Source organism: Salvelinus namaycush, chromosome 15, assembly GCF_016432855.1.
Source record: "Salvelinus namaycush isolate Seneca chromosome 15, SaNama_1.0, whole genome shotgun sequence".
Classification (NCBI taxonomy): Eukaryota; Metazoa; Chordata; class Actinopteri; order Salmoniformes; family Salmonidae; genus Salvelinus; species Salvelinus namaycush.
Genome location: NC_052321.1, coordinates 26,072,179 through 26,097,365, shown reverse-complemented (window position 1 = coordinate 26,097,365; position 25,187 = coordinate 26,072,179). Strand labels below are relative to the sequence as shown.

General features: G+C 42.8%; 1 protein-coding gene across 1 annotated transcript in view; it reads left to right on the top strand.

Moving 5' to 3' along the window:
- The window catches only part of LOC120060368 (transmembrane protein KIAA1109 homolog), a 145,935-nt gene that overhangs the window by 31,853 nt on the left and 88,895 nt on the right, over nucleotides 1-25,187 (top strand). Inside the window, exons 14-27 of the mRNA XM_039009639.1 lie at nucleotides 12,021-12,176; nucleotides 12,351-12,448; nucleotides 12,574-12,767; nucleotides 16,008-16,114; nucleotides 16,203-16,420; nucleotides 16,623-16,841; nucleotides 17,006-17,143; nucleotides 19,271-19,447; nucleotides 19,516-19,644; nucleotides 19,779-19,898; nucleotides 23,234-23,559; nucleotides 23,710-23,984; nucleotides 24,151-24,355; nucleotides 24,558-25,046. Coding sequence (XP_038865567.1) covers nucleotides 12,021-12,176; nucleotides 12,351-12,448; nucleotides 12,574-12,767; nucleotides 16,008-16,114; nucleotides 16,203-16,420; nucleotides 16,623-16,841; nucleotides 17,006-17,143; nucleotides 19,271-19,447; nucleotides 19,516-19,644; nucleotides 19,779-19,898; nucleotides 23,234-23,559; nucleotides 23,710-23,984; nucleotides 24,151-24,355; nucleotides 24,558-25,046 — 2,851 coding nt within the window. The remainder of the gene's footprint in view (nucleotides 1-12,020; nucleotides 12,177-12,350; nucleotides 12,449-12,573; nucleotides 12,768-16,007; nucleotides 16,115-16,202; nucleotides 16,421-16,622; nucleotides 16,842-17,005; nucleotides 17,144-19,270; nucleotides 19,448-19,515; nucleotides 19,645-19,778; nucleotides 19,899-23,233; nucleotides 23,560-23,709; nucleotides 23,985-24,150; nucleotides 24,356-24,557; nucleotides 25,047-25,187) is intronic.

The following is a 25,187-nucleotide window of genomic DNA, read 5'->3' as shown; positions in this document are numbered from 1 at the left end:
CTACAGCTGCACCATCGAGAACATCTTGACCGGTTGCATCACTGCCTGGAATGGCAACTGCTCGGCATCTGACCGTAAGGCACTACAGAGGATAGTGCGTAATGGCCAGTACATCACTGGGGTCAAGCTTCCTGCCATCCAGGACCTATATAATAGGCGGTCTCAGAGGAAGGCCCCAAAAATTGTTAAAGACTCCAGTCACCCAAGTCATAGACTATTCAATCAAATGTATTTTTAAAGCCCTTGTTACATCAGCTGATGTCAAAGTGCTGTACAGAAACCCAGCCTAAAACCCCAAACAGCAAGCAATGTAGGTGTAGAAGCACGGTGGCTAGGAAAAACTCCCTAGAAAGGCCGGAACCTAGGAAGAAACCAGGCTATGAGGGGTGGCCAGTCCTCTTCTGGCTGTGTCAGGTGGAGGTTATAACAGAACATGGCCAAGATGTTCAAATGTTCATTGATGACCAGCAGGGTCAAATAATAATAATCATCACAGTGGTTGTAGAGAGTGCAACAGGCCAGCACCTCAGGAGTAAATGTCAGTTGGCTTTTCATAGCTGATCATTTAGAGAATCTTGCTCTCTCTAGAGAGTTGAAAACAGCAGGTCTGGGACAAGGTAGCACGTCCAGTGAACAGGTCAGGGTTCCATAGCCGCAAGCAGAACAGTTGAAACTGGAGCAGCAGCACGACCAGGTGGACTCGGGACAGCAAGGAGTCATCAGGCCAGGTGGTCCTGAGGCATGGTCTTAGGGCTCAGGTCCTCCGAGAGAGAGAGAGAGGGAAAAATAATTAGAGAGAGCATACTTAAATTCACACAGGACACCGGATAAGACAGGATAAATACTCCAGATATAACAGACTGACCCTAGCCCCCCGACACAAACCATTGCAGCATAAATACTGGAGGTTGAGACAGGAGGGGTCGAGAGACACTGTGGCCCCGTCCGACGGTACCCCCGGACAGGGCCAAACAGGCAAGATATAACCCCACCCACTTTGCCAAAGCACAGCCCCCACACCACTAGAGGGATATCTTCAACCACCAACTTTCCATCCGGAGACAAGGCCATATATAACCCACAAAGATCTCCCCCACGGCACGAACCAGAGGGGGGGGCGCCAACCCGGACAGGAAGATCAGGTCAGTGACTCAACCCACTCAAGTGACGCACCCCTCCTAGGGACGGCATGGAAGAGCACCAGTAAGCCAGTGACTCAGCCCCTGTAATAGGGTTTGAGGCAGAAAATCCCAGTGGAGAGAGGGGAACCGGCCAGGCAGAGACGGCAAGAGCGGTTCGTTGCTCCAGTGCCTTTCCGTTCATCTTCACACTCCTGGGCCAGACTACACTCAATCGTAGTACCTACTGAAGAGATGAGTCTTATGGAGCTCCATACGAGAAAGCCCTGCCTCCAGCTGTTTGCTTAGAAATTCTAGGGACAGTAAGGAGGCCTGCGTCTTGTGACCATAGCGTACGTGTAGGTATGTACGGCAGGACCAAATCGGAAAGATAGGTAGGAGCAAACCCATGTAATGCTTTCTAGGTTAGCAGTAAAACCTTGAAATCAGCCCTAGCCTTAACAGAAAGCCAGTGTAGGGAGGCTAGCACTGGGGTAATATGATAACATTTTTTGGTTCTAGTCAAGATTCTAGCAGCCGTGTTTAGCACTAACTGAAGTTTATTTTGTGCTTTATCCGGGGTAGCCAGAAAGTAGAGCATTGCGGTAGTCTAACCTAGAGGTGACAAAAGCATGGATACATTTTTCTGCATCAGTTTCGGACAGAAAGTCTCTGATTTTTGCAATGTTACGTAGATGGAAAAAAGCCGTCCTTGAAACAGTCTTGATATGTTCGTCAAAAGAGAGATCAGGGTCAAGAGTAACGCCGAGGTCCTTCACAGTTTTATTTGAAACGACTGTACAACCATCAAGATTAATTGTCAGATTCAACAGAATATCTCTATGTTTCTTGGGACCTAGAACTAGCATCTCTGTTTTGTTCGAGTTTAAAAGTAGAACATTTGCCGCCATCCACTTGCTTATGTCTGAAACACAGGCTTCCAGGGAGGGCAATTTTGGGGCTTCACCATGTTTCATCAAAATGTACAGCTGTGTGTCGTCCGCATAGCAGTGAAAGTTAACATTATGTTTCCGAATGACATCACAAGAGGTAAAATATATAGTGAAAACAATAGTGGTCCTAAAACGGAGCCTTGAGGAACACCAAAATGTACAGTTGATTCGTCAGAGGACAAACCATCTACAGAGACAAACTGATAAGATCTAAACCAGGCCAGAACTTGTCCGTGTAGACCAATTTTGGTTTCCAATCTCTCCAAAAGAATGGTATCAAAAGCAGCACTAAGATCTAGGAGCATGAGGACAGATGCAGAGCCTCGCTGTGACGCCATTAAAAGGTAATTTACCACCTTCACAAGTGCAGTCTCAGTGCTATGATGGGTTCTAAAACCAGACTGAAGCATTTCGTATACATTGTTTGTCTTCAGGAAGACAGTGAGTTGCTGCGCAACAGCTTTTTCTAAAATATTTGAGAAGAATGGGAGATTCGATATAGGCCGATTTTAGTTTTTATATTTTCTGGGTCAAGGTTTGGCTTTTTCAAGAGAGGTTTTATTACTGCCACTTTTAGTGAGTTTGGTACACATCCGGTGGATAGAGAGCCAAGCACAGGAAGCAGCTCTTTCAGTAGTTCAGTTGGAATAGGGTCCAGTATGCAGCATGAAGGTTTAGAGGCCATGATTATTTTCATCAATGTGTCAAGAGATATAGTACTAAAAAACTTGAGTGTCTCCCTTGATCCTAGGTCCTGGCAGTGTTGTGCAGACTCAGGACAACTTAGCTTTAGAGGAATACGCAGATTTAAAGAGGAGTCTGTAATTTGCCTTCCAATGATCATAATCTTTTCGTCAAAGAAGTTCATGAATTTATCACTGCTGAAGTGAAAGCCATCCTCTCTTGGGGAATGCTGCTTTTTAGTTACCTTTCCCGAAAAGTATCAAAAAGACATTTTGGATTGTTCTTATTTTCCCCAATTAAGTTGGAAAATAGGATGATCAAGCAGCAGTGAGGGCTCTTCGATACTGCACGGTGCTTTCCAAGCTAGTCGGAAGACTTCCAGTTTGGTGTCGCGCCATTTCCGTTCCAATTTTCTGGAAGCCTGCTTCAGAGCTCGGGTATTTTCTGTATACCAGGGAGCTAGTTTCTTATGACAAATGTTTTTTGTTTTTAGGGGTGCGACTGCATCTAGGGTATTACGCAAGGTTAAATTGAGTTCCTCAGTTAGGTGGTTAACTGATTTTTGTACTCTAACGTCCTTGGGTAGGTGGAGGGAGTCTGGAAGGGCATCTAGGAATCTTTGGGTTGTCTGAGAATTTATAGCACAGCTTTTGATGATCCTTGGTTGGGGTCTGAGCAAATTATTTGTTGTGATAGTAAACTTAATAAAATGGTGGTCCAATAGTCCAGGATTATGAGGAAAAACATTAAGATCCACAACATTTATTCCACGGGACAAAACTAGGTCCAGAGTATGATTGTGGCAGTGAGTAGGTCCTGAGACATGTTGGACAAAACCCACTGGGTCGATGATGGCTCCGAAAGCCTTTTGGAGTGGGTCTGTGGACTTTTCCATGTTAATTTTAAAGTCACCAAAAATGTGAATATAATCTGCCATGACTACAAGGTCAGATAGGAATTCAGAGAACTCAGTGAGGAATGAGGTATATGGCCCAGGAGGCCTGTAAACAGTAGCTATAAAAAGTGATTGAGTAGGCTGCATAAATTTCATGACTAGAAGCTCAAAAGACGAAAATGCAGTATATACATATTTTTTTATAAATTGAAATTTGCTATTGTAAATGTTAGCAACACCTCCGCCTTTGCGGGATGCGCGGGGGATATAGTCACTAGTGTAACCAGGAGGTGAGGCCTCATTTAACACAGTAAATTCATCAGGCTTAAGCCATGTTTCAGTCAGGCCAATCAGATCAAGATTATGATTAGTTAATTTACTGTTACTGCCTTGGAATTGAGGTATCTAACATTAAGTAGCCCTATTTTGAGATGTGAGACATGACAATCTCTTTCAATAATGACAGGAATGGAGGAGGTCTTTATTCCAGTGAGATTGCTAAGGCGAACACCGCCATGTTTAGTTTAGCCCAACCTAGATTGAGGCACAGACACGGTCTCAATGGGGATAGCTGAGCTGACTACACTGACTGTGCTAGTGGCAGACTCCACTAAACTGGCAGGCTGGCTATCTCATTGTGAAGCTAGGGGAGTTAGAGCCCTGTCTGTTCGTAGATGAGAGCACCCCTCCAGCTAGGATGGAGTCCGTCACTCCTCAGCAGGCCAGGCTTGGTCCTGTTTGTGGGTGAGTTCCAGAAAGAGGGCCAATTATCTACAAATTCTATATTTTGAAGGGGCAGAAAACAGTTTTCAACCAGCGATTGAGTTGTGAGACTCTGCTGTAGAGCTCATCACTTCCCCTAACTGGGAGGGGGCCAGAGACAATTACTCGATGCCGACACATCTTTCTAGCTGATTTACACGCTGAAGCTATGTTGTACTTGGTGACCTCTGACTGTTTCATCCTAACATCGTTGGTGCCGACGTGGATAACAATATCCCTATACTCTCTACACTCGCCAGTTTTAGCCTAAGCCAGCACCATCTTCAGATTAGCCTTAACGTCGGTAGCCCTGCCCCCTGGTAAACAGTGTATGATTGCTGGATGATTCGCCTTAAGTCTAATACTGCGGGTAATGGAGTTGCCAATGACTAGGGTTTTCAATTTGTCAGAGCTAATGGTCGGAGGCTTCGGCGTCTCAGATCCCGTAACGGGAGGAGGAGAGACCAGAGAAGGCTCGGCCTCTGACTCCGACCCGTTCCTTAATGGGTTGAAAGAACCGGTTGAAAGTTTGTCGGCTGAATGAGCGACACCGGTTGAGCATTCCTACAGCATTTCTTTCCAGAAGCCATGAGAAAATTGTCTGGCTGCAGGGACTGTGTGAGGGGATTTATACTACTATCTGTACTTATTTGGTGGCACATCCTTTTCCTACACTTAAATTACCCTTGCCTAACGATTGCGTCTGAAGCTGGGCTTGCAACACAGCTATCCTCGCCATAAGGCGATCATTCTCCTGTATATTATGAGTACAGCAACTGCAATTAGAAGGCATAATGTTAATGTTACTACTTAGCTTCGGCTGGTGGAGGTCCTGACGAACTACGTCCAGATAAAGCGTCCGGGGTGAAAAAGTTGAATGAAAAAAGAAGAGCGAGGGGGAAAAAATAAAAATATAAAACGGTAATTAAAAGTAAAAACCGTAAAGTTGGCAGGTAGCAAAGTAAGTTTAGCAACAAACCGCACAGCAGCACGTAAACAAGTCTACAAGTTGTGACCGGAAATGACTGTTCTCTCTGCTACCGCACGGCAAGGGGTACCGGAGCGCCAAGTCTATGACCAAAAGGCTCCAGCTTCTACCCCCAAGCAATAAAACTGCTGAACAATTAATCAAATGTCCACCCGGACTATTTACATTGACACCCCCTCCCCCTTTGTTTTTAAACTGCTGCTACTCGCTGTTTATTATCTATGCATAGTCACTTCACCCCTACCTACATGTACAAATTACCTTTATTAACCTGTACCCCCGCACATTGACTCGGTACCGGTACCCCTTGTATATAGTGTTACTTTTTATTAGTATTATTTTTTTTAAACTTTGTTGTAAATATTTTTTTTACCAACAATGCTGTTCAAGAAAGAGTTAAAGGCTACACCTGTTGTATTCGGGTTGATTTTGATTTGACTATGACTTTTGACACACAGTGCCCACAAACTGTTTAGGGCCTACATAAAGCTGTCCCAACAGCAGAGCTTTCCTTTCAGCACCATGGAGTGAAGCCTTACCACCACTACACCTGGCTATCAGCAGAGCCTTGTCTGGCAGTGAAACAGTTTATTCAGCCTCATTTACTGCCTTTTAAAAACCATAGCTGATATGGCTGACTTGCTTAAACAAATGTGGTTACTACTGACTCCTTGTGGATTTGTGTAAGTCATAATGTTTATTCTTATCATTAACACTTAGCTCTAAGTATAAGTTAGTGCAAGCAAATGAGGTAGGCCTATTCGTTCAGCACTTTCAAAATGGACACCGACAGAAATTCAGATGGATGTTAGTTCAGATAAATTCAGCAAGATGTAGAGGCCTTAACTTTCCTCTTCTTTAAGGAGAGGGGGAGAGCAAGACACTCGGTTAGCCTACCATTAGATTTTTCCCATTAGGCCTATGTGGTCTAAAAAGGAAGGAAAATACAATCATGAGGATTCACTTATATACTGACACATTGACAGCGCATTGCGCAAACAAAACAACCCTCTCAATATCAACTGGAATTACATGGGTCTATTACTGAACTTTTTGTTGAAAACAAATATTTGATTGGGAAGACTGTCACTGGCAAACATTAGTTACAGACCAGTAACAATTGAGATGTACAATCTATGGCATAAGGGAACGATGAGCAGATATGTGGCAAGCCGTAATTTCTATTAAGACAACAATGAGAGAGCTAAGCTGGACGTAGTCAATAACTTTGTTCAGCACTTTTGAAATGTACAGCGACAGAATTCAGGACATGGGCCTTTCTTACAGTATTCTCCCTGTACACCAAGTCAGAACCGTAGGATAAATTTAATAAGCAGACAACGAAAGCTCTTACAATATTCAATGATTACATTTATCTTAAACAGGCTATAGGCAACATGTGCACCACCAAGTCAGAACAGTAGGTGAAATTAAGAGGGGAAAATAGACCAAATTATTAGGGTGAGGCACATGGGATACTAACAGCTTACTACACAACATACACTTAGTATTACTTAGCTACACTATACATATTTCCCTGGCATATTACATTATTTATGGAGCAACATACAATACATTTTTGGACTCACCGTTGTTGTGCTGTGCTCACTTGAACCATTGGTTAAAGTACTACTTAAGTCGTTTTTTGGGTGGGTTATCTGTACTTTACTATTTATATTTTTGACTACTTTTACATTACTAAAGAAAATGTACTTTTTACTCCATACATTTTCCCTGACACCCAAATGTACCCGTTACATTTTCAATGCTTAGCAGGACAGGACAGGAACATCCTTGGTCATCCCTACTGCCTCTGATCTGGAGGACTCACTAAACACAAATGCTTTGTTTGTAAATTATGCTTGCGTGTAGTTGGCATTCTCTGGATTTATGGTGCTTTCAAGACAACTGGGAACTCGGAAAAAAACAAGGTTGAATCATGACGTCAGTGATCTTCAGGTCGGAGCTCTAGAAAGAAGCCAGAGTTCCTGACTTTGGAACGTTCAAAATGTATTTTCCCAGTCGGAGCTAGTTTTTTCCCGAGTTCCCAGTTGTCTTGAACTCGCTGAAGTCTGAGATTTGCCAGTTCAGAGTTTCCAGTTGTTTTGAACGTAGCAGAAGTCATGCTGGATTGACAGCATGGCAAATGTATTCAACCTTTTCTGTCCCATGGTGTTGCATGTGAATGTTTATCCTTTTAAAGCTTGGAAAAGATACCCTTTCAGACATGTTTTAAATCCTTAAACCCAGACTTGGACCACACACCCTCTCCACCGAATAGCAGGCAGGGGATGCAAAATAGTGATTGCTTTGCAACGCTTGCGTTAGCCACTCATTCCTTCCAAAAAATCATTGTTGAAGTTCCGATTTCCGACGTGTTGTGTAATGTTTGTCCAATGGCCGATTAGCACCGATACTTTTTTAAATCTATAATTTATCTTCATATGACAAGGATTGAAAAGGATTTGCCAGTAGATTGTCGACGTGATTTTCGATGACTGCTTGTCTAGCTTGCTAGCTAAGATTTTGAAAGTATAATGTTGACAAGATCAGTCCAATCAAAGCTATGGTAGATGACTTGATTTGATGTCATTTTATCTGTCAACAATGATCTTGAGCCTTCTTGGATGGGCACTTTTAACGTAAATCTATCACAGCACCCAAGGGGGCTTGAACTGCCTAGCTCTCCCTGTAGATTCTTTGGTGACATAGTGTCCCCATGAGTGACAGAACACTGAGCCAATCACGGCGGATCTAGAGAAGATTACCAACGCCTACACTCTGTATATTCCGCTGGCTACTCCCCCTCCACAGAAAGCACTGAGCTAGGCTTAAACACCTTCATTTACTAAAGAAAGCAAGCAAGGAAGAAACCATGTTTGTATGTGGCTTTTCACTCAAATTTGTTTTGACATTTTTTGCAAACGTGTGTACATACAGTACCAGTCAAGTTGACACACCTACTCATTCCAAGGTTTCTATTTTTACTGTTTTCTACATTGTAGAATAATAGTGAAGACCTAAACTATGAAATAACATGAAATAATTTAGTAACCAAAAAAGTGTTAAATCAAAAAATATTTGACATTCTTCAAAGTAGCCACCCTTTGCCTTGATGACAGCTTTGCACACTCTTGGCATTCTCTCAACCAGCTTCATGAGGTAGTCACTGCATTGCATTTCAATTAACAGTGTTCCTTGTTACAAGTTAACTTGTGGAATTTCTTTCCCTAGTATGTTTGTGCCAATCAGTTGTGTTGTAGGGGTGGTATACAGAAGATATCCCTTTTTGGTGAAGACCAAGTCCATATTAGGGCAAGAACAGCTCAAATAAGCAAAGAGAAACGACAGTCCATCATTACTTTAAGAAATGTTCAGTCAACCCGTAAAAATGTCCAGCACTTTGAAAGTTTCTTCAAGTGCAGTCGCAAAAACCATCAAGCGCTTTGATGAAACTGGCTCTCATAAGGACCGCCACAGGAAAGGAAGACCCAGAGTTACCTCAGCTGTAGAGGATAACTTCATTAGAGTTACCAGCCTCAGAATATGCAACCCAAATAAATGCTTCACGGGGTTCAAGTAACAGACACATCTCAACATCAACTGTTCAGAGGAGACTGCTTGAAATCAGGCCTTCATGGTCGAATTGCAAAGAAACCACTACTAAAGGACACCAATAAGGAGAATATACTTGCTTGGGCCAAGAAACACAAGCAATGGATATTAGGTTTAAATCTGTCCTTTGGTCTGATGAGTCCAAATTTGAGATTTTTGGTTCCAACCACCGTGTCTTTGTGAGAAGCATTGTAGGTGAACGGATGATCTCGTGTGTTTAAAAATAAAGAAATGTTTAAACCTTTATTTAACCAGTCAAGTCAGTTAAAAACTAATTCTTATTTACAATGACAGCCTAGGAACAGTGGGTTAACTGCTTTGTTCAGGGGCAGAACGACAGATTTTTACCTTGTCAGCTCGGGGATTCGATCTTGCAACCTTTCGGTTACTAGTCCAACGCTCTAACCACTAGGCTACCTGCCGCCCCGGTGGTTCCCACTGTGAAGCATGGAGGAGGAGGTGTGATGGTGTGGGGCTGCTTTGCTGGTGACACTGTCAGTGATTTATTTAGTATTCAAGGCACACTTGACCACCATGGCTACCACAGCATTCTGCAGCGACATGCTATCCCATCTGGTTTGCTCTTAGTGGGACAATAATTTGTTTTTCATATGTGGGAACTCCTTCAAGACTGTTGGAAAGCTTTCCAAGTGAAGCTGGTTGAGAGAATGCCAAGAGTGTGCAAAGCTGTTATCAAGGCAAAGGTTTTCTACTTTGAAAAATAAAAAATGTAACACTTTTTTTGGTTACTAAATGATTCCATGTGTTATTTCATAGTTTGTCTTCACTATTATTCTACAATGTAGAAAATAGTAAAAATAAAAACCTTTCAATGAGTAGGTGTGTGTCCAAACTTTTGACTGGTAGTGTGTGTGTGTATACACCATACCAGTATTCAGGGCAGAGCTCCACCTGTTTAGAAAAAAGATATAACATTTTTTCTAAACAGGTGGAGCTCTGCCCTGAATGATCGGTTACCACTGGCTTTTAAACATACGTATATAATGGTGTTGTAAAAAAAATAAGCGTACAAATTCCAGCTGCATCAGAAACCAATCAAGTGCTGACTTCGACTTTATCAATAAATTGTGATATTCATGAGTTGTATTTGGATAAACTAGCTTCAGTCTTACTGCTAAAACAAATGATGCAGGGAGTTGGTGTATCGTTTAAACAAATGTTGGCAAGTATATATATGTTTTAACAAAATGGTAGATTAGGGTTGATGGGATTAAAAACAAACAGATAACTATTGTAAAATACATTTTGTCCATAAAATGTATATAGTATGTATAAGATGGAAGTAGAAGCCTAAGTGTTGTCCATTTTAGTTTTATCCAATTAAGGGAGGGGTAGTAGGGCTAGGGGAACATAAAAGGAAAATACACAAAACAAATAGTGTGTGTGTATAGTGCCTTTGGAATGTATTCAAACCCATTGACTTTTTCCACATTTTGTTACGTTACGGCCTTATTTAAACATTTCTTAAATTATATTTTTTCCTCAATCTACACTCAATACCCCATAATGACAAAGTGAAAACAGGTTGTTAGAAATTGTTGTAAATGTATTAAAAATAACATACCTTATTTACATAAATATTCAGACCTTTTGCTATGAGATTGGAAATTCAGCTCAGGTGCATCCTGTTTCCATTGATCATCCTTGATGTTTCTACAACTTCATTGGAGTCCACCTGTGGTTAATTCAATTGATTGTGTCTTTCCAAATCATGTCCACCTGTCTATATAAGGTCCCACAGTTGACAGTGCATGTCAGCAATAACATGTATTCAGCATTGAAGGTCCCCAAGAAGTGGCAGAACACTGGCCTCCATTATTCTTAAAAATGGAAGATGTTTGGAACCACCAAAACATATTTTCCTAGAGCTGGCCACCCGGCAAACCTGAGCAATCGGGTTGAGAAAGGCCTTGGTCAGGGAGGTGACCAGGAACCCGATGCTCACTCTGACAGAGCTTCAGAGTTCCTCTGTGGAGATGGGAGAACATTCCAGAAGGACACCCATCTCTGCAGCACTCTAACAATCAGGCCTTTATGGTACAGTGGCCAGACGGAAGCCACTTCTCAGTAAAGGCACATGACAGCCCGCTTGGAGTTTTCCAAAAGGCTCCTAAAGACTCAGACCATGAGAAACAAGATTCTCTGGTCTGATGGGGTATTTCCTCCAGATGTAATGCTTGGAATTCAGGCCAAAGAGTCAGACTAGAGAATCTTGTTTCTCATGGTCTGAGAGTCCTTTAGGTGCCTTTTGTTAAACTCCAAGCGGAGTGCTCAGTTTGTTTTGGCGGCCAGCTCTAGGAAGAGAGCAGGTTCAGTCAACCAATGACGTCATTGGATGAATTCTGCAGGCGCGATTGCACATTCAGCAAGTCACCAGCAGAGGGAGTTACCTTTGAATCCATTTTCCCCATTCACTGTGTTGGTGGTGCTCATCAATTGATCATACCTTCAGAATTAGGAAGGAGCATACTCTGGATACACTGAAAGATACACTGAAATGTGATGTACTTGTAGAGTATATTGTGACAAACAATCTCTTAAAATATGCTAAATCTACAAGGGTAGTTATAAAATATGTTATGTTGGATGAAATATTTTACATTAATTTATTTCAGGATCAAGACATACTCCATATTTTAGAGCACACTATAAGGAGTATAATGACACCAAGATGTCTATCATGCACGATTTACAGAGATAGGGTCTTACAGTAGATATGTCTTGGTCTAAAAAGGGCATAAAATGGCCCCTTTCATCATGACATTTTCTGTTGATACAAATGTAAAAACCATGTCAAACAATCTTCCTCCCAATTAAGTTTGAAAATTGCTAGAATAATCTGAGATATCAGAAATATCGGGCTTATTTAGCATGGAATTGCACTATAGACATTTGATGTACACATATTGTACTGAATCAAACACTGCTGAATGTAGACACTTGCACCAAATGTCATTCTTTGGTTCGCTCTTGTCCGTCTCTAGACCTGATCGGGGACTGGGCCAGTGACAGCACCCCGGATATCTACTCTTTTGTCCCTTACGCCTGGAAGTTCAAGGTTGTCTTCCACCAGTTTGAGATGCTCTGGGCTGCCAACCAGCATAACTGGATCGACTGCTCCACTAAGCAACAGGAGAATGGTGATACAGCTGTTGGAATTAAATGATGAACAAACTCAAGAATTCGCAAGGAGTGAACTTAACATTGAATGTAGTGAATGTAGTGAACATATACAATTTGGCTGCACTTTTGATGCACATAAGAATCGAAATGATAAACTTTTTACTGATATTATATAACCCCTTGTCTTTCAGTGTATCTGGCTGCTTGTGGGGAGACTCTGAACATTGATTTCACGTTGCCTTTTAATGAGTATGTCCCTACCACCTGCAATACAAGGTTCTGTCTGAGGGTGAGTACAGTAGCTAATAGCAGATGGAATTTTTCATGATTTCAAGATAATTTCATGTAAGGAGTACCCTTACAGTACTTCCCGATGTGGGCACGTATAAGTCTGTGTCTCTGTGTTAATCCCAGGCTGAAGATACAGACTTGCGGCTCTCCCTGCCAGACTGCCACCCCAGCAGGTACCCACTGCTCACCCTGGCCAAGGACTACCAGAACAGCAAGTTGCCACCTGACATGTGCATGCCTGGGGAGAGCCAGGGCCAGAGCCATGGCGGCCCTCCCAAACTCAACAAGTCCGGCTGGAGGAACATCACCCACGCAGAGTGAGTCAGACCCACTAACACTTTAATTAACGGTATTCCACCAGTATTTAGCCATAATTTACTAGGAAACTGTGGTAGAGGTGCTAGGGCTGTTGCGGTGATCGGATTATGCTGTTGCGGTGATCGGAGCCATGACCACAGTAATCTCTTATGTACTTTGGATATGCATTACTGGTACTCAACTCGCTAACAATCCTCAGAGTGCTAATGGCCTCATACTCAGGGCTCTATTGCCGCTCTAACCACTCTGACAGCAATGCAAATACAATTGAAAATCACATTAAACACTTATCAAAACAGTATGTTCTTTTAAAACTCACCTCACTGTAATTGATGCATTTGAACAAAGACGTTCAACAACAGGTTGAAACAGTGAAAAACATGGTTGTTGTGGATGTTGTTTCAAAGCCTAACAACGAAATGGACAGCGCTTTCTAAGGGGATGATTAATTCAAACCACCCATATGCATATTAGATCTTGTACATAAATATAGGCCTATATATGAGCCCAAGCCCAAACCCCCCGAATTAAAACATTGATTTTGCCTTTATACAATACATAGCCTACTGCAAATTACACATGGCAGAAAATGTTTTAAACAAATTCAGATTTAACCTACAATTAGTGAAATTGTATTTAATTTTGAATAGCATAGTAATAGGGATTTAAAACATATATTTTCATAATTAATAGGCTGACATATGACCTTTAGCTACAGAAAATCTCACCACTGAGTGTCCGTCTCCCCTCTCTTTAATTCCTTTCTCAAGCGCTCAAAGAGGGGCTGTCAACAGTTTAATGAAATATGTTTTCTTTGTGAAAACATGTTATTATTGATGTTCCGGAACAGATTTTGCTTGGTTTCCCAAATTAAGCACAGGGTAGCTGCAGGAACAGGGTTGAAGAGCCTATGGCATGCAGAGTTTGGGCGGAATATCACCAGTTGTGCAGCAAAATAACTGGAGTAGCCTTCCCAGCATTAATAAAAAATGTACTGGGGGAAAGTGGCCTCCAGTCACTATTCCAGTGCATACAGATGACATGTCTTTGTTGTCTTGCCCCTGTTCCTGCCCATTTGATAATGGACCATTCTAAATCGATTATTATAATTTTTTTTTTTACATATTAGTAAACACAAGATTAAATTAAGAATAGTCTGATGGGTGAAAATATGATCACTTCATGAGAGAACAGTGTGCAGCCTGAGGCAAGGAACAGAGCGCAAGCTTTTTTTTGCGACTTTCTCAAATCAATAGCCTATAGTCGCATCATGCAGCCAATCTTTAGATTTCTAAGGGGTTCTAAGGTTTATATCATTCACAACAAAAGTTGCCAAATAACTCTTAAATCTAGTGTATAGGACCTGTTTCAAATTATCACTTTTACGGTCCACAGAGCCACTTCTTATGCGTGTACTCTCGCCCCGAAACGGAGGGGGGGAATTATGAAATACATGTTTTCTTAACAGAATTTCATTTTCTAAATAAGATCAAATGTTTAATTACATTTTTTCCTAATCAGCTAGCATAGCTGCATTTTACTTAGAAAAATATTACCTCACCAACAAAAGTTTATTTTGCTGTATTTGACTCGCTGACCTCCTATGCCTTCTGGAGGATGGTCGAAGACCGCCCTGAACAGAGCCATGAACCTTTCATAGGAACCCAACTCATCCTCTCCTCTCTCCCAGACGTCTGTAGCCCACTCCAAAGCCTGTCCGGTCAGCAGGGAAATGACCGTGGTAACCTTGGACCTCTCGGTGTTGGGGGCTCCCGTCTGATAGATAAAATAGAGGGAGCACTGGAGTAGGAAGCCACGGCATTTCGATGGAGTACCGTCATAGTTCTCCGGAAGGGAAAGTCGGGCATCACTGACCTGGGCGGACAGCTGGGTAGGCTGGGGGACTGACTCACTGTGACGACCCGTGGTAGGAGGCCCTCCGTCAGAGGTAGGGAGAACCTCGCTGGTGGTGTCGAGGCGGTGGAGAACGCGGAGGACCTCCTTCATGGTCGTACCCAGTAGAGCCAGCTGGTTGTGATGTTGGTGGAGTAGATAACCATGTTCCTCGACCGTCTGGAAGATGGTGTAGTCATCTGCTGCTTCCATCATTTCTGAGGCAGTATTCTGTAATGGAGACGCAGGGAGTCAGGAAGCAGATGGTGAGTTTAATAATAACAAACATGGATAGTTACAAAACAAGAGAACTGTCTAGACATGAAAACTGAACAAATACTACCTGAAGAGTGATGCTAGATGAAGGGGAAATAATCAGGGTAGTGATGAAGTCCAGGTGTGCATCATGATGAGGCTAATGTGTGCCTAATGAGAGTTGCCAGGTTTGCGTCATGATGGGTTGCCAGAACCGGTGGTTAGTAAATCGGTGATGTCAAGCCCGGAGCGGGAATAGACGTGACATTAATATTAATAACAATAAATTATTATTCTTAATGTTCCACAAAAATACCTAAAGAATGTTTTAATACATTTCATTTGTATGATTAATTGAAGTTTATTATTAAAATATTGAAATGACTCATATACTCATATACCTTCTTTACAATAAATAATGACCTGTCCCACTTTGCCAGTATCGACTGAAAAAGTGGTCACAGGACAATTTGTGTTTGACGAAGTCATCCATCCTCTTTTTAATATTTTTTTTTTTTTTTGTATAGTGCAGTAGAGTTCTTAAGCTATTTAGAATGGTATCATGTTGGGTGTTAAGACAATGGGATGATTCTTTCTGTAAGGTGTTCCGGAAAGCACATTTTCAGAAAGTGTCTCACTTTGCCAATAAAAATTAAATAATGGCATGGGACTTTTAAGCAGATCTTGTCTGCTAAATGAACAAACCAACAGCCTTTGGGATGGCACATAGCCAGATAACATACAGTAGGCCAACTCGTTTTCTGTTCTTCTGAAATACATTTTCTTTAGACCTAAAATAAATAATGGAGTTATTGTGATGGTGTATATTCAATTGATTTATAATACTTTTTTAAAATGTAGATGTTCCAAAGCCGTGCATGCAGCTTGTATGCGTGGAGGCCTGGAGATGCTAAACGCGTTTATGTTAATTCACGGTCAATTACTGTGATACATTAACCATCTGACAAAATGTCACGTCAACCACAGCCCTTTGTGGTGCTTGTTTCACTGTATCCCAAAGAAACAAACAAGTAAATAATTATTACTATGTAATTACCGTTTCACTATGCCATTTGTTCCTTGTGCTTCAGGGCTGGCTGGGTGGACTGTTGGACCGTCCCAAACTTCCTGCTCATCATTGATTACACCTGGCACCCCATCTACCCCCAGAAGGCAGACAAACAGCTCAAGCAGTCCTGTGAGCAGATTCCTAAGATGTTTAACTTCATTTGCGTTTATATGTTCCTGCTCTGTACTTCTACGTGAGTGTTTCTCTGTCCCTGCAGTGTCGGAGATGGAGGATGCCATGTTGTCGTCCTTGCGCCCCCCTGAGCACTCGTCTGTGCCCCACCCGCCACCACCTCGCAGCTCTGCCCCCAACAGCAGGGTGACCACAGATCCCTCTGAGCTGCCCCCTGACAGGCTCCATGTGGAGATAGAGATGTCCCCCGACTCCCAGATCATCCTTTACGGGCCCCTGCTCAAGGCCCTCGTCTCCATCAAGGTACAGTCAGGGAGACAACATACAGCACAGAAAACTGTGCAGACTCATAGACCTCATCCAGAAACCCCCTAGGGAGGGTAAATGCGAGATTTGAGGAAAACATTTGAGTGACGTGTACATGCTTCAAATCAAGGATTCAGCCCTTTGGTTAGAAAATGTCACAAGATTTAACCCTCCACACATCCCTCTCCCCCTTCTGTAGGAGAACTACTTTGGTGAGGACGACATGTACACAGACTTTGAGGAGGCGGTGTCCAGCCCTGTGCTGTCCTCCCTGTCCACCTTCTCCACCCTGGGTTGGTCTCCACTGGGCCTGGACGATGACGGGAGGGATGGTGCCACCCTCCACCCCCTGGCCCTGCGCCCCTGGGAAATCACCGTCCTCATCAACCTCTACAAGGTGCACGGACGCCTGCCCATGGTAAGTCCATCCCCACCTACCCCTGCAACAACCAGCAATCTTTATCAGCAACTAACACATTATGTGGTCTACCAGCACCACTTTGTACCAGTTGTACCAGTGCTGGAGATACCCCTTAATCCAGACATTCTTCTAACTCTCTCTTTCCATGTGTGTCTGGACAGCACTGCGGCAGTGACAGTCCTGAAGCCCCCTCGGGGTTCCTAGAGAAGCTGTGTTTTGAGATGAAAAAGGGCTACAAGGAGACCATGCTCCAGCTTGTGCTCTCACCGGCTCACATATTCATCAGTGACAACTACCAGGTGAGTTAATCATAATCGAAAGGAAAGGAGCTTTAGTGATACATTCATACAAGAGCCCTGCACTTGTTCATGTTGACAAGGATTTAAAAGCACTGGATTTATGTAGACATTGCACAGAACATGGTTTATGATTGTATGCTTAGCAGTAGCCATTGGTTTGTTATTACTGGAGCCTCAGAGCTAAGAGATTTACCTGAAATGCCCTGGTTGGTAATCTCTTCCCTCATGCAATGACCTGCAGAACTGAGTTCCGCTGAGAATAATAGACTGCAACATTTTTGTTGTGGGTATGTGGCTCAATGTTTTGAGAGTACTGTGAATGTGGATCAACTGGCTGAAGATTTGAATTGCAAAGAATCAAATAGACACTTTTTACCTATTAGCAATGCACATCGCACAATACTACCATTTGACTGTCAAACTGTAGGAACTAACCATTCTAAGAGGTTGTTTTGTGCTTTCACAAGATTGTATGCATGTGATGGATGTATGATAGATGTACATGTGCATGCATAATGTCTGAATGTTTGTGTGATGCGTGTATATGCATATAGGAAGCTAATCCCATCTGTCTTTAGGCTCCAACAAGTTTATTATTATTACTAGCGCTGTCATGCGATTAAAATAAGGAATATAAATAATGTCATTAATCACAAAAACGACTTATAGGCAATCTGTTTTGATTGTAAGGGAAATAAACACTAAATAATCTTCTTCAGAACTTTTTAAAGGTATTTTCAACATAAACAACACAAAACTCACTGACATACAATATAGCCAGTGGTGGAAGAAGTACTCAATTGTCATACTTGAGTAAAAGTAAAGATACCTTAATAGAAAATGACTCAAGTAAAAGTCACCCAGTAAAATACTTGAGTTAAAGTCTAAAAATATTTGGTTTTAAATATACTTAAGTAACAAAAATAAATTGAATGTACTTAAATATCAACGTCAAAGTAAATGTATAAATAATTTCAAATTCCTTATATTAAGCAAAACAGACTGCACCATTTTCTGGTTTTGTTTTTATTGACGGATAGCAGGGGCACACTCCAACACTCCAACATAATTTACAAACAAAGCATTTGTGTTTAGTGAGTCCGTCAGATCAGAGGCAATAGGGATCAATGACCATGGATGTGTGAATTGGACCATTTTCCTGTCAAAATGTAACATGTACTTTTTTGGTGTCAAGGAAAATGTATGGAGTAAAAAGTACATTATTTTCTTTAGAAATGTAGTGAAGTAAAAGTTACATTTGGCAAAAATATAAATAGTAAAGTACAGATACCCCAAAAAACTACTTAAGCAGTACCTTAAAGTATTTTTACTTAAGTACTTTACACCACAGCATATAGCTAGCTATTAATGCTCCCAATGTTTAAGTAGGGCTACTCCATCTTGTTCTTGACGTTTGACACTTGCATGAACACACAAGTTGTTAAACATTCAGGGTTGACTTTAGGGGAAAAGAAGGTTTTAAACCTGTCCCACAATGTTATCAATTCCACAGAAGACAATAACAACAGATCAGCCAGGTCTGAGTTCATGTAATATATAAAACAGCTATTAGATCTAACCTAGGCTACTTATCCATGTTCTTCAACATGAACTAGTCACAAGCTGCTACTACTAAAAATGTGTGACCATTTGCTTAAATAGTTTGACCTGAGAACTACAACAAAAACAGTAGTTAAATGGAATGGATATCCTGTTCTGATTTAAAATCATTGTGGGAAATTAGAGTTGAATCAGCCATGGCACTGTAAACATTATTTTGATTAGCTAGCTAGCTAACGTTAGCATAACTAGCTAGCTGCTTCTGTACAAATGATGTTTTTGCTGTTATCTAAAGAGAGGCTTAGGTTGTTTATGGTTGAACTTTTTGTAAGTTTTCCTTCAAAATGGTTGCTCAAAGCTGCATGCATAGTGGATATTTAAGCACCACAGTAGAGACAGAAAGCGCTACAGAGACCGAGTGAGCAGCACAGAGCGTTTTGTGTGTTGCACTTCAAAGGTTTTGTGTGGAAACGAGTTCGCGTAAGCGTGTGGTGAAGAAATGGAGATGTGATTATTGCGTTAAGACGTTAACTTTGACAGCCCTAATTATTACCTGTATCCACACAGCGGCCCACATCTGATGGTGTTCTGAGGGACGGCCACCTGAGTCTGTCTGGTCTGCAGATGCGTGCTCATGCCATGTTCTCAGCCCAGGGCCTGCCTCTAGGCACAGACACCCTGGAGTACGCCTGGCTCATAGACATGCAAGCCGGGGCCCTCACTGGGAGAGTCACCATGCCACAGGTCTGTCTACACTGCTGTTTTCGCTGTGTGTGTCTGTGTGTATATCTAATGAATGTGTTTTTCCTCAGCTGGCCAGTGTGATGGAGTGGGGCGAGACATACATGTTTCACGTCTTCTCCCGGGAGTTCCAGCTGGAACAGCCCAAGCCCTCCGTCATCTGCCAGCACGGGGTGGACCGCCGTGTGTGTGACTCCAAGGTAACACTTAGACACTTTCCAGTGCATGGAAATCACATACTCGAGAATCTGTAGTCTGCTGGTTTTCTATATTTGTGTAGAAAATATAAGACAGTAATAAACCAGTGTAACTATTCTGTTCTCTTCTCTTGTAGATGGCCTGCCTGCCTGGACACTGCCGGACCTCTGAGGAGCTCAAGTACACCATGACCCGTCTGGCTGTGGACGGGGCCGACCTCTTCATAGTGGAGCACAGCTGTGCAGCCAACATCAAGGTAATTCTTAAACTCTAGAACAAAATGTTTAACGTTAGGGGGTACTTGACAGGACTCAACATTAACGATTATCCTCATGTCCGGGACAAGTAAAAAAAAAAAAAAAGTCAGACAAAAATAATAAAGATTTAAGTTGTCCAAATGGACAAGTAAAAAAATATTCCCCAAAAATCACAATATTAAACAATTACTCTGATCAGAATTGGATCAGAGAGGCCAACATCAGAGAGGCCAACATATTCAAATAAATGTTTCATGTAGGCCTACATAAATAAAAAAGCTTACATGTCAAAGTGTAGGTGATATGCATATTGGCTACAGCCTCTTGTCCAAACCGATGCTGACATGGAGGCGGTAGAAAATGTAGCTTTAGATTTTTACATTTTTTATTTCACCTTTATTTAACCAGGTAGGCAAGTTGAGAGCAAGTTCTCATTTACAACTGCGCCCTGGCCAAGATAAAGCAAAGCAGTTCGACTCATATAACAACACAGAGTTAGTTACACATGGAATAAAACAAGCATACAGTCAATAATACAGTAGAAAAATAAGTCTATATACAATGTGAGCAAATGAGGTGAGATACGGGAGGTAAAGGCAATAAATAGGCCATGGTGGCGAAGTAAATACAATATAGCAATTAAAACACTGGAATGGTAGATTTGACAGTAGATGAGTGTGCAAAGTAGAAATACTGGGGTGCAAAGGAGCAAAATAAATAAATAAATACAGTAAGGGAAGAGGTAGTTGTTTGGGCTATTTATAGATGGGCTATGTACAGGTGCAGTGATCTGTGAGCTGCTCTGACAGCTGGTGCTTAAAGCTAGTGAGGGAGATAAGTGTTTCCAGTTTCAGAGATTTTTGTAGTTCGTTCCAGTCAATGGCAGCAGAGAACTGGAAGGAGAGGCGGCCAAAGGAGGAATTGACTTTGGGGGTGACAAGTGAGATATACCTGCTGGAACGCGTGCTACGGGTGGGTGCTGCTATGGTGACCAGCGAGCAGAGATAAGGCGGGACTTTACCTAGCAGGGTCTTGTAGATGACCTGGAGCCAGTGGGTTTGGCGACGAGTATGAAGCGAGGGCCAGCCAACGAGAGCGTACAGGTCGCAGTGGTGGGTAGTATATGGGGCTTTGGTGACAAAACGGATGGCACTGTGATAGACTGCATCGAATTTGTTGAGTAGGGTGTTGGAGGCTATTTTGTAAATGACATCGCCGAAGTCGTGGATCGGTAAGATGGTCAGTTTTACGAGGGTATGTTTGGCAGCATGGGTGAAGGATGCTTTGTTGCGAAATAGGAAGCCAATTCTAGATTTAACTTTGGATTGGAGATGTTTTATGCAAGTCGGGAAGGAGAGTTTACAGTCTAACCAGACACCTAGGTATTTGTAGTTGTCCACATATTCTAAGTCATAATGGGCAGGTGCCTGCGGGCAGGTGCAGGCAGCGATCGGTTGAAGAGCATACATTTAGTTTTCCTTGTATTTAAGAGCAGTTGGAGGCCACGGAAGGAGAGTTGTATGGCATTGAAGCTCGTCTGGAGGGTTGTTAACACAGTATCCAAAGAAGGGCCAGAAGTATACAGAATGGTGTCGTCTGCGTAGAGGTGGATCAGAGACTCACCAGCAGCAAGAGCGACATCATTGATGTATACAGAGAAGCGAGTCGGTCATCGAGAGATGATATTTATATATTTTTTACTCTGTCAATTAAGTTAGTATTGTGGAGTAACTACAATGTTGGTGATCCATCTTCAGTTTTCTATCACAGTCTAACTGTTTTAAAGTCACCATTGGCCTCATGGTGAAATCCCTGAGTGGTTTGCTTCCTCTCCCACAACTAAGTTAGGAAGGACGTCTGTATCTTTGTAGTGACTGGGTGTATTGATACATCATCCAAAGTAGAATTAATAACTTCACCATGCTCAAAGGGATATTCAATATCTGCTTTTTTAAATCTAATAGGTGCCCTTCTTTGTGAGGCATTGAAAAACCTTTTGTGGTCAAATCTGTATTTGAAATTCACTGCTCGACTGAGGGACCTTACAGTTATCTGTATGTGTGGTGTACAGAGATGAGACAGTCATTAAAAAAATTGCTTAAACACTATTATTGCACACAGAGTGAGTCCATGCAACTTATTATGTGACTTGATATCAAATATTTACTCCTGAACTTATTTAGGCTTGCCATAACAAAGGGGTTGAATACTTATTGATTCAAGACATTTCAGCTTTTCATTTTTAATCAATTTGTAAAAATGTCTTAAAACATAATTCCACTTTGACATTATGGATATTGTGTGTAGGTCAGTAACAATTCAATCTCAATTTAATACATTTTTAATTTAGGCTAACGCAACAAAACAACAAAAGTCAAGGGGTGTGAATACTTTCTGAAGGCACTGTAAAACACATTGAAACCAGCATTTTTCTCTTGTTCTATTGGTTTTCAAATCATTGTTGTTTTATTGTCCAGCAGCCAAAGGAATAATCCTAGTCAAATTAGTTACCCATGCTAGTTAATGCATCTTTAGATCTCCCCTGTTTCTTTAATTCTAACTGATATTTTCATCTCTGTCACATGGATCCACTCACGCGTGCGGTGCGCTTTTGAGAACAGTGTTTTCCCGCTAATTGCATTTTGGAATATTTGCGCATAGCCTACAGCCTACAGCCATGTGCACATTGTTGAGCTTATAATATGAAGAAATAAAACTTTATCAATGTCTTAAGCTAAACGGTCTGATCTGTTGCATCAGCATCATTGCTTTAAGAAAAAATATATTATGTGCACTGTTTGTATGGATCTGTGGTCCCAGAAGTGTCCCAGAGTCTGTTTTGAACCGTATAAATATTTTTGATCATCATTAACGACAGGACGCCCTTAATTTCAAGCCCTGGAGGGAATTATTTTATAACGATGTAAAAAGTATTTGGTTGTAATTGTAATGTTGCAATGTTTTATAGGCTACCAAGGGTGGCCAACCATCCTCCAGGAGAGCCTTAAAGGGGCAGTGTTGTATTTTGAGACAGGCTTGAATATGCAAAGATGCCAATAGGAAGTGTGTAGCCTACATTTTTGTCTATTTGTCTATGGCAAAAAAAAGATAGTAATACATTTTATTTTGTAAAGTGGTTCCTTGAATCATAAAATGATGTAAAAATGGTGCTACAGGCCTTTTCTTTTCTTTTTTAGCTTTTGGACAAGTAAAAAAATCAGTCCTACTTGTCCAGAGTGACAAGTGTAAAAAAAAGTTTAAAAGTTAATGTCAAGCCCTGCTTGAGGACAGGAGTTGAAAAACACTGCTCTATTTCTGCCTTCCCTTCACCTAGACCGGCGCCATCCGACTGGCCAACTGCAACCTGCACAATCAGGCGGTAGGAGAAGGGATCAGTGCTGTGGTTCAGGACGTATATATCCACCAGTACATTGAACAGCAGCAGCAACAGCCCCAGTCAGACGGGGTCCGACCAGGGCCCTCTCCAGGTCAGGGGTTAGGGCTGGGCCAGCCCCCTGTACTGCGGAGATCCTTCTGGTTGGAGGCTGGTTCGGTCAACTTTGCCCTGATCACAGCTGATGTGGCACTGGCTGCGGACCACCCGGCCAAGTACGAGGTGCAGAGGCAGTTCCTGGAGCTCCATGACGCTCACACCAAGAGGTAGGAATGGAGGAAGGAATGAATACACTATTGATCCCAAAGACAATAGGGGGAAATGGATCCCTAGAGAAAATTGGTCTTGCCACCACCAGCAGCAGTCACAGACACAGAGACATGAGTGCGCTGTCTCTCTTTTTCCCTTCCTCCCAGGCTATGGTTCCTGTGGCCAGATGAGACAGGGCGTAACAAGCGAAGCAGGAATAAGTGTGGCTGCCTGGGGGGCTGTCGCTTCTACGGGGGCACCAACACAGGCCTGGACTTCTTCCATCTGGAGGAGAAGACCCCCTCGAGCTCTGCCTTCTCCTCCAGCGCTGAGTCAGACATTTGCTACGGCCAATCACTGCTGCAGCCTGGAGAGTGGATCGTCACCAGGGAGACAACCAAACTGTCCGATGGTACGGGAGTTTTAATTTATTTATCAAACGGTACAGGATTATAGTTCATAGGGATTGTAGACCGATGCAGAGGTCATATCTAGGTTCACTGCAAAAAAAAAATTAAATGTCAAGGATGCTGGTCTGTTCCATTTTAGCTTTGATCTGTATATCTGGAACACACGTAACCTACAGTAGTGTGTATTCTCTCCTATAGGTAAGGGTTTGGCGGTGAAGAAGGACACCTGTACCCCCAGTCCGGCCCCGGAGCCCGGAATTCGGGGTCAACGCCTGAGCCTCCAGGTGCCTCCGCGCTCCCACAGTTCGGCCTCCTCCTCCGAGGAAAATAGTTCCTCCAGCGCAGCATTGCCCCTACTGGCCGGGGAGAGGGACAGCCCGTCTCCCAGCACTGAGGAACGCATGTTCCCCATGAACGGCAAAAGCACTGCAGAGTGAGTAGCAGATTAGTGCTCCAGGGGTGCAACAGGCATATACTATGCTCACACATATTCACAATTGACCAACAGCCCCCATACTAGCCCACGAAGAGTGAAGAAGCTGACTTTTTGTTGATTCCAAAGTGCATTATCTTAGTATTCTCAACCCCTTCTTCTCTCTACACAGTACTCTTACAGATGTCCCTGAGGGCTCCCCAGTCTCTCCCAACAGTGCCCAGGAGCGCTCCTCCCTCCGCTCCCCTCTCCGCTCGCCCCTCAAGCGCCAGTCCTCCATGCAGTCTGCCCGGCTAGGAAGCACCAAGAGCCTGTCGGCGGCCGTCTTCACCGACAAGCCTCCGCCGCCCCTCGCTGGCGTCCAGTTCAGCAGCGAGGTCTCCCGTAGTGACGAGAACGCCCTGGACTCTCCGCGCCGGAGCTACAGCTCCTTCCCCTTCACGCCGTCCGCAGACTCCTGCACCTTCCACCAGTACCGCTCGGCAGACTCCAGCATGTCAGTGGCTGACAGCGAAGCTTACTTTTCAGCAGCAGAGGACTTTGAGCCCATCAGCAGTGCAGATGAGGGTCCAGGCACCTACCCTGGGAGGAAGAAGAGGAGGCAGCAGCAGCAGATGCAGTATCAGCCCCAGCAGCAGCCCTACCACATGGACCACTACAGGTGGGGACTGTAGCTGCTAAATGACTGCACTTCCTTTCCCGACCCTTCTCCCTCTTACCTAAGCGTGTACTTTCTTAGAGAATGTGTTCTCAGTCAACTTACCTAGCAAAAATTAAGGGAAACAACACATGCTTGCAGTAG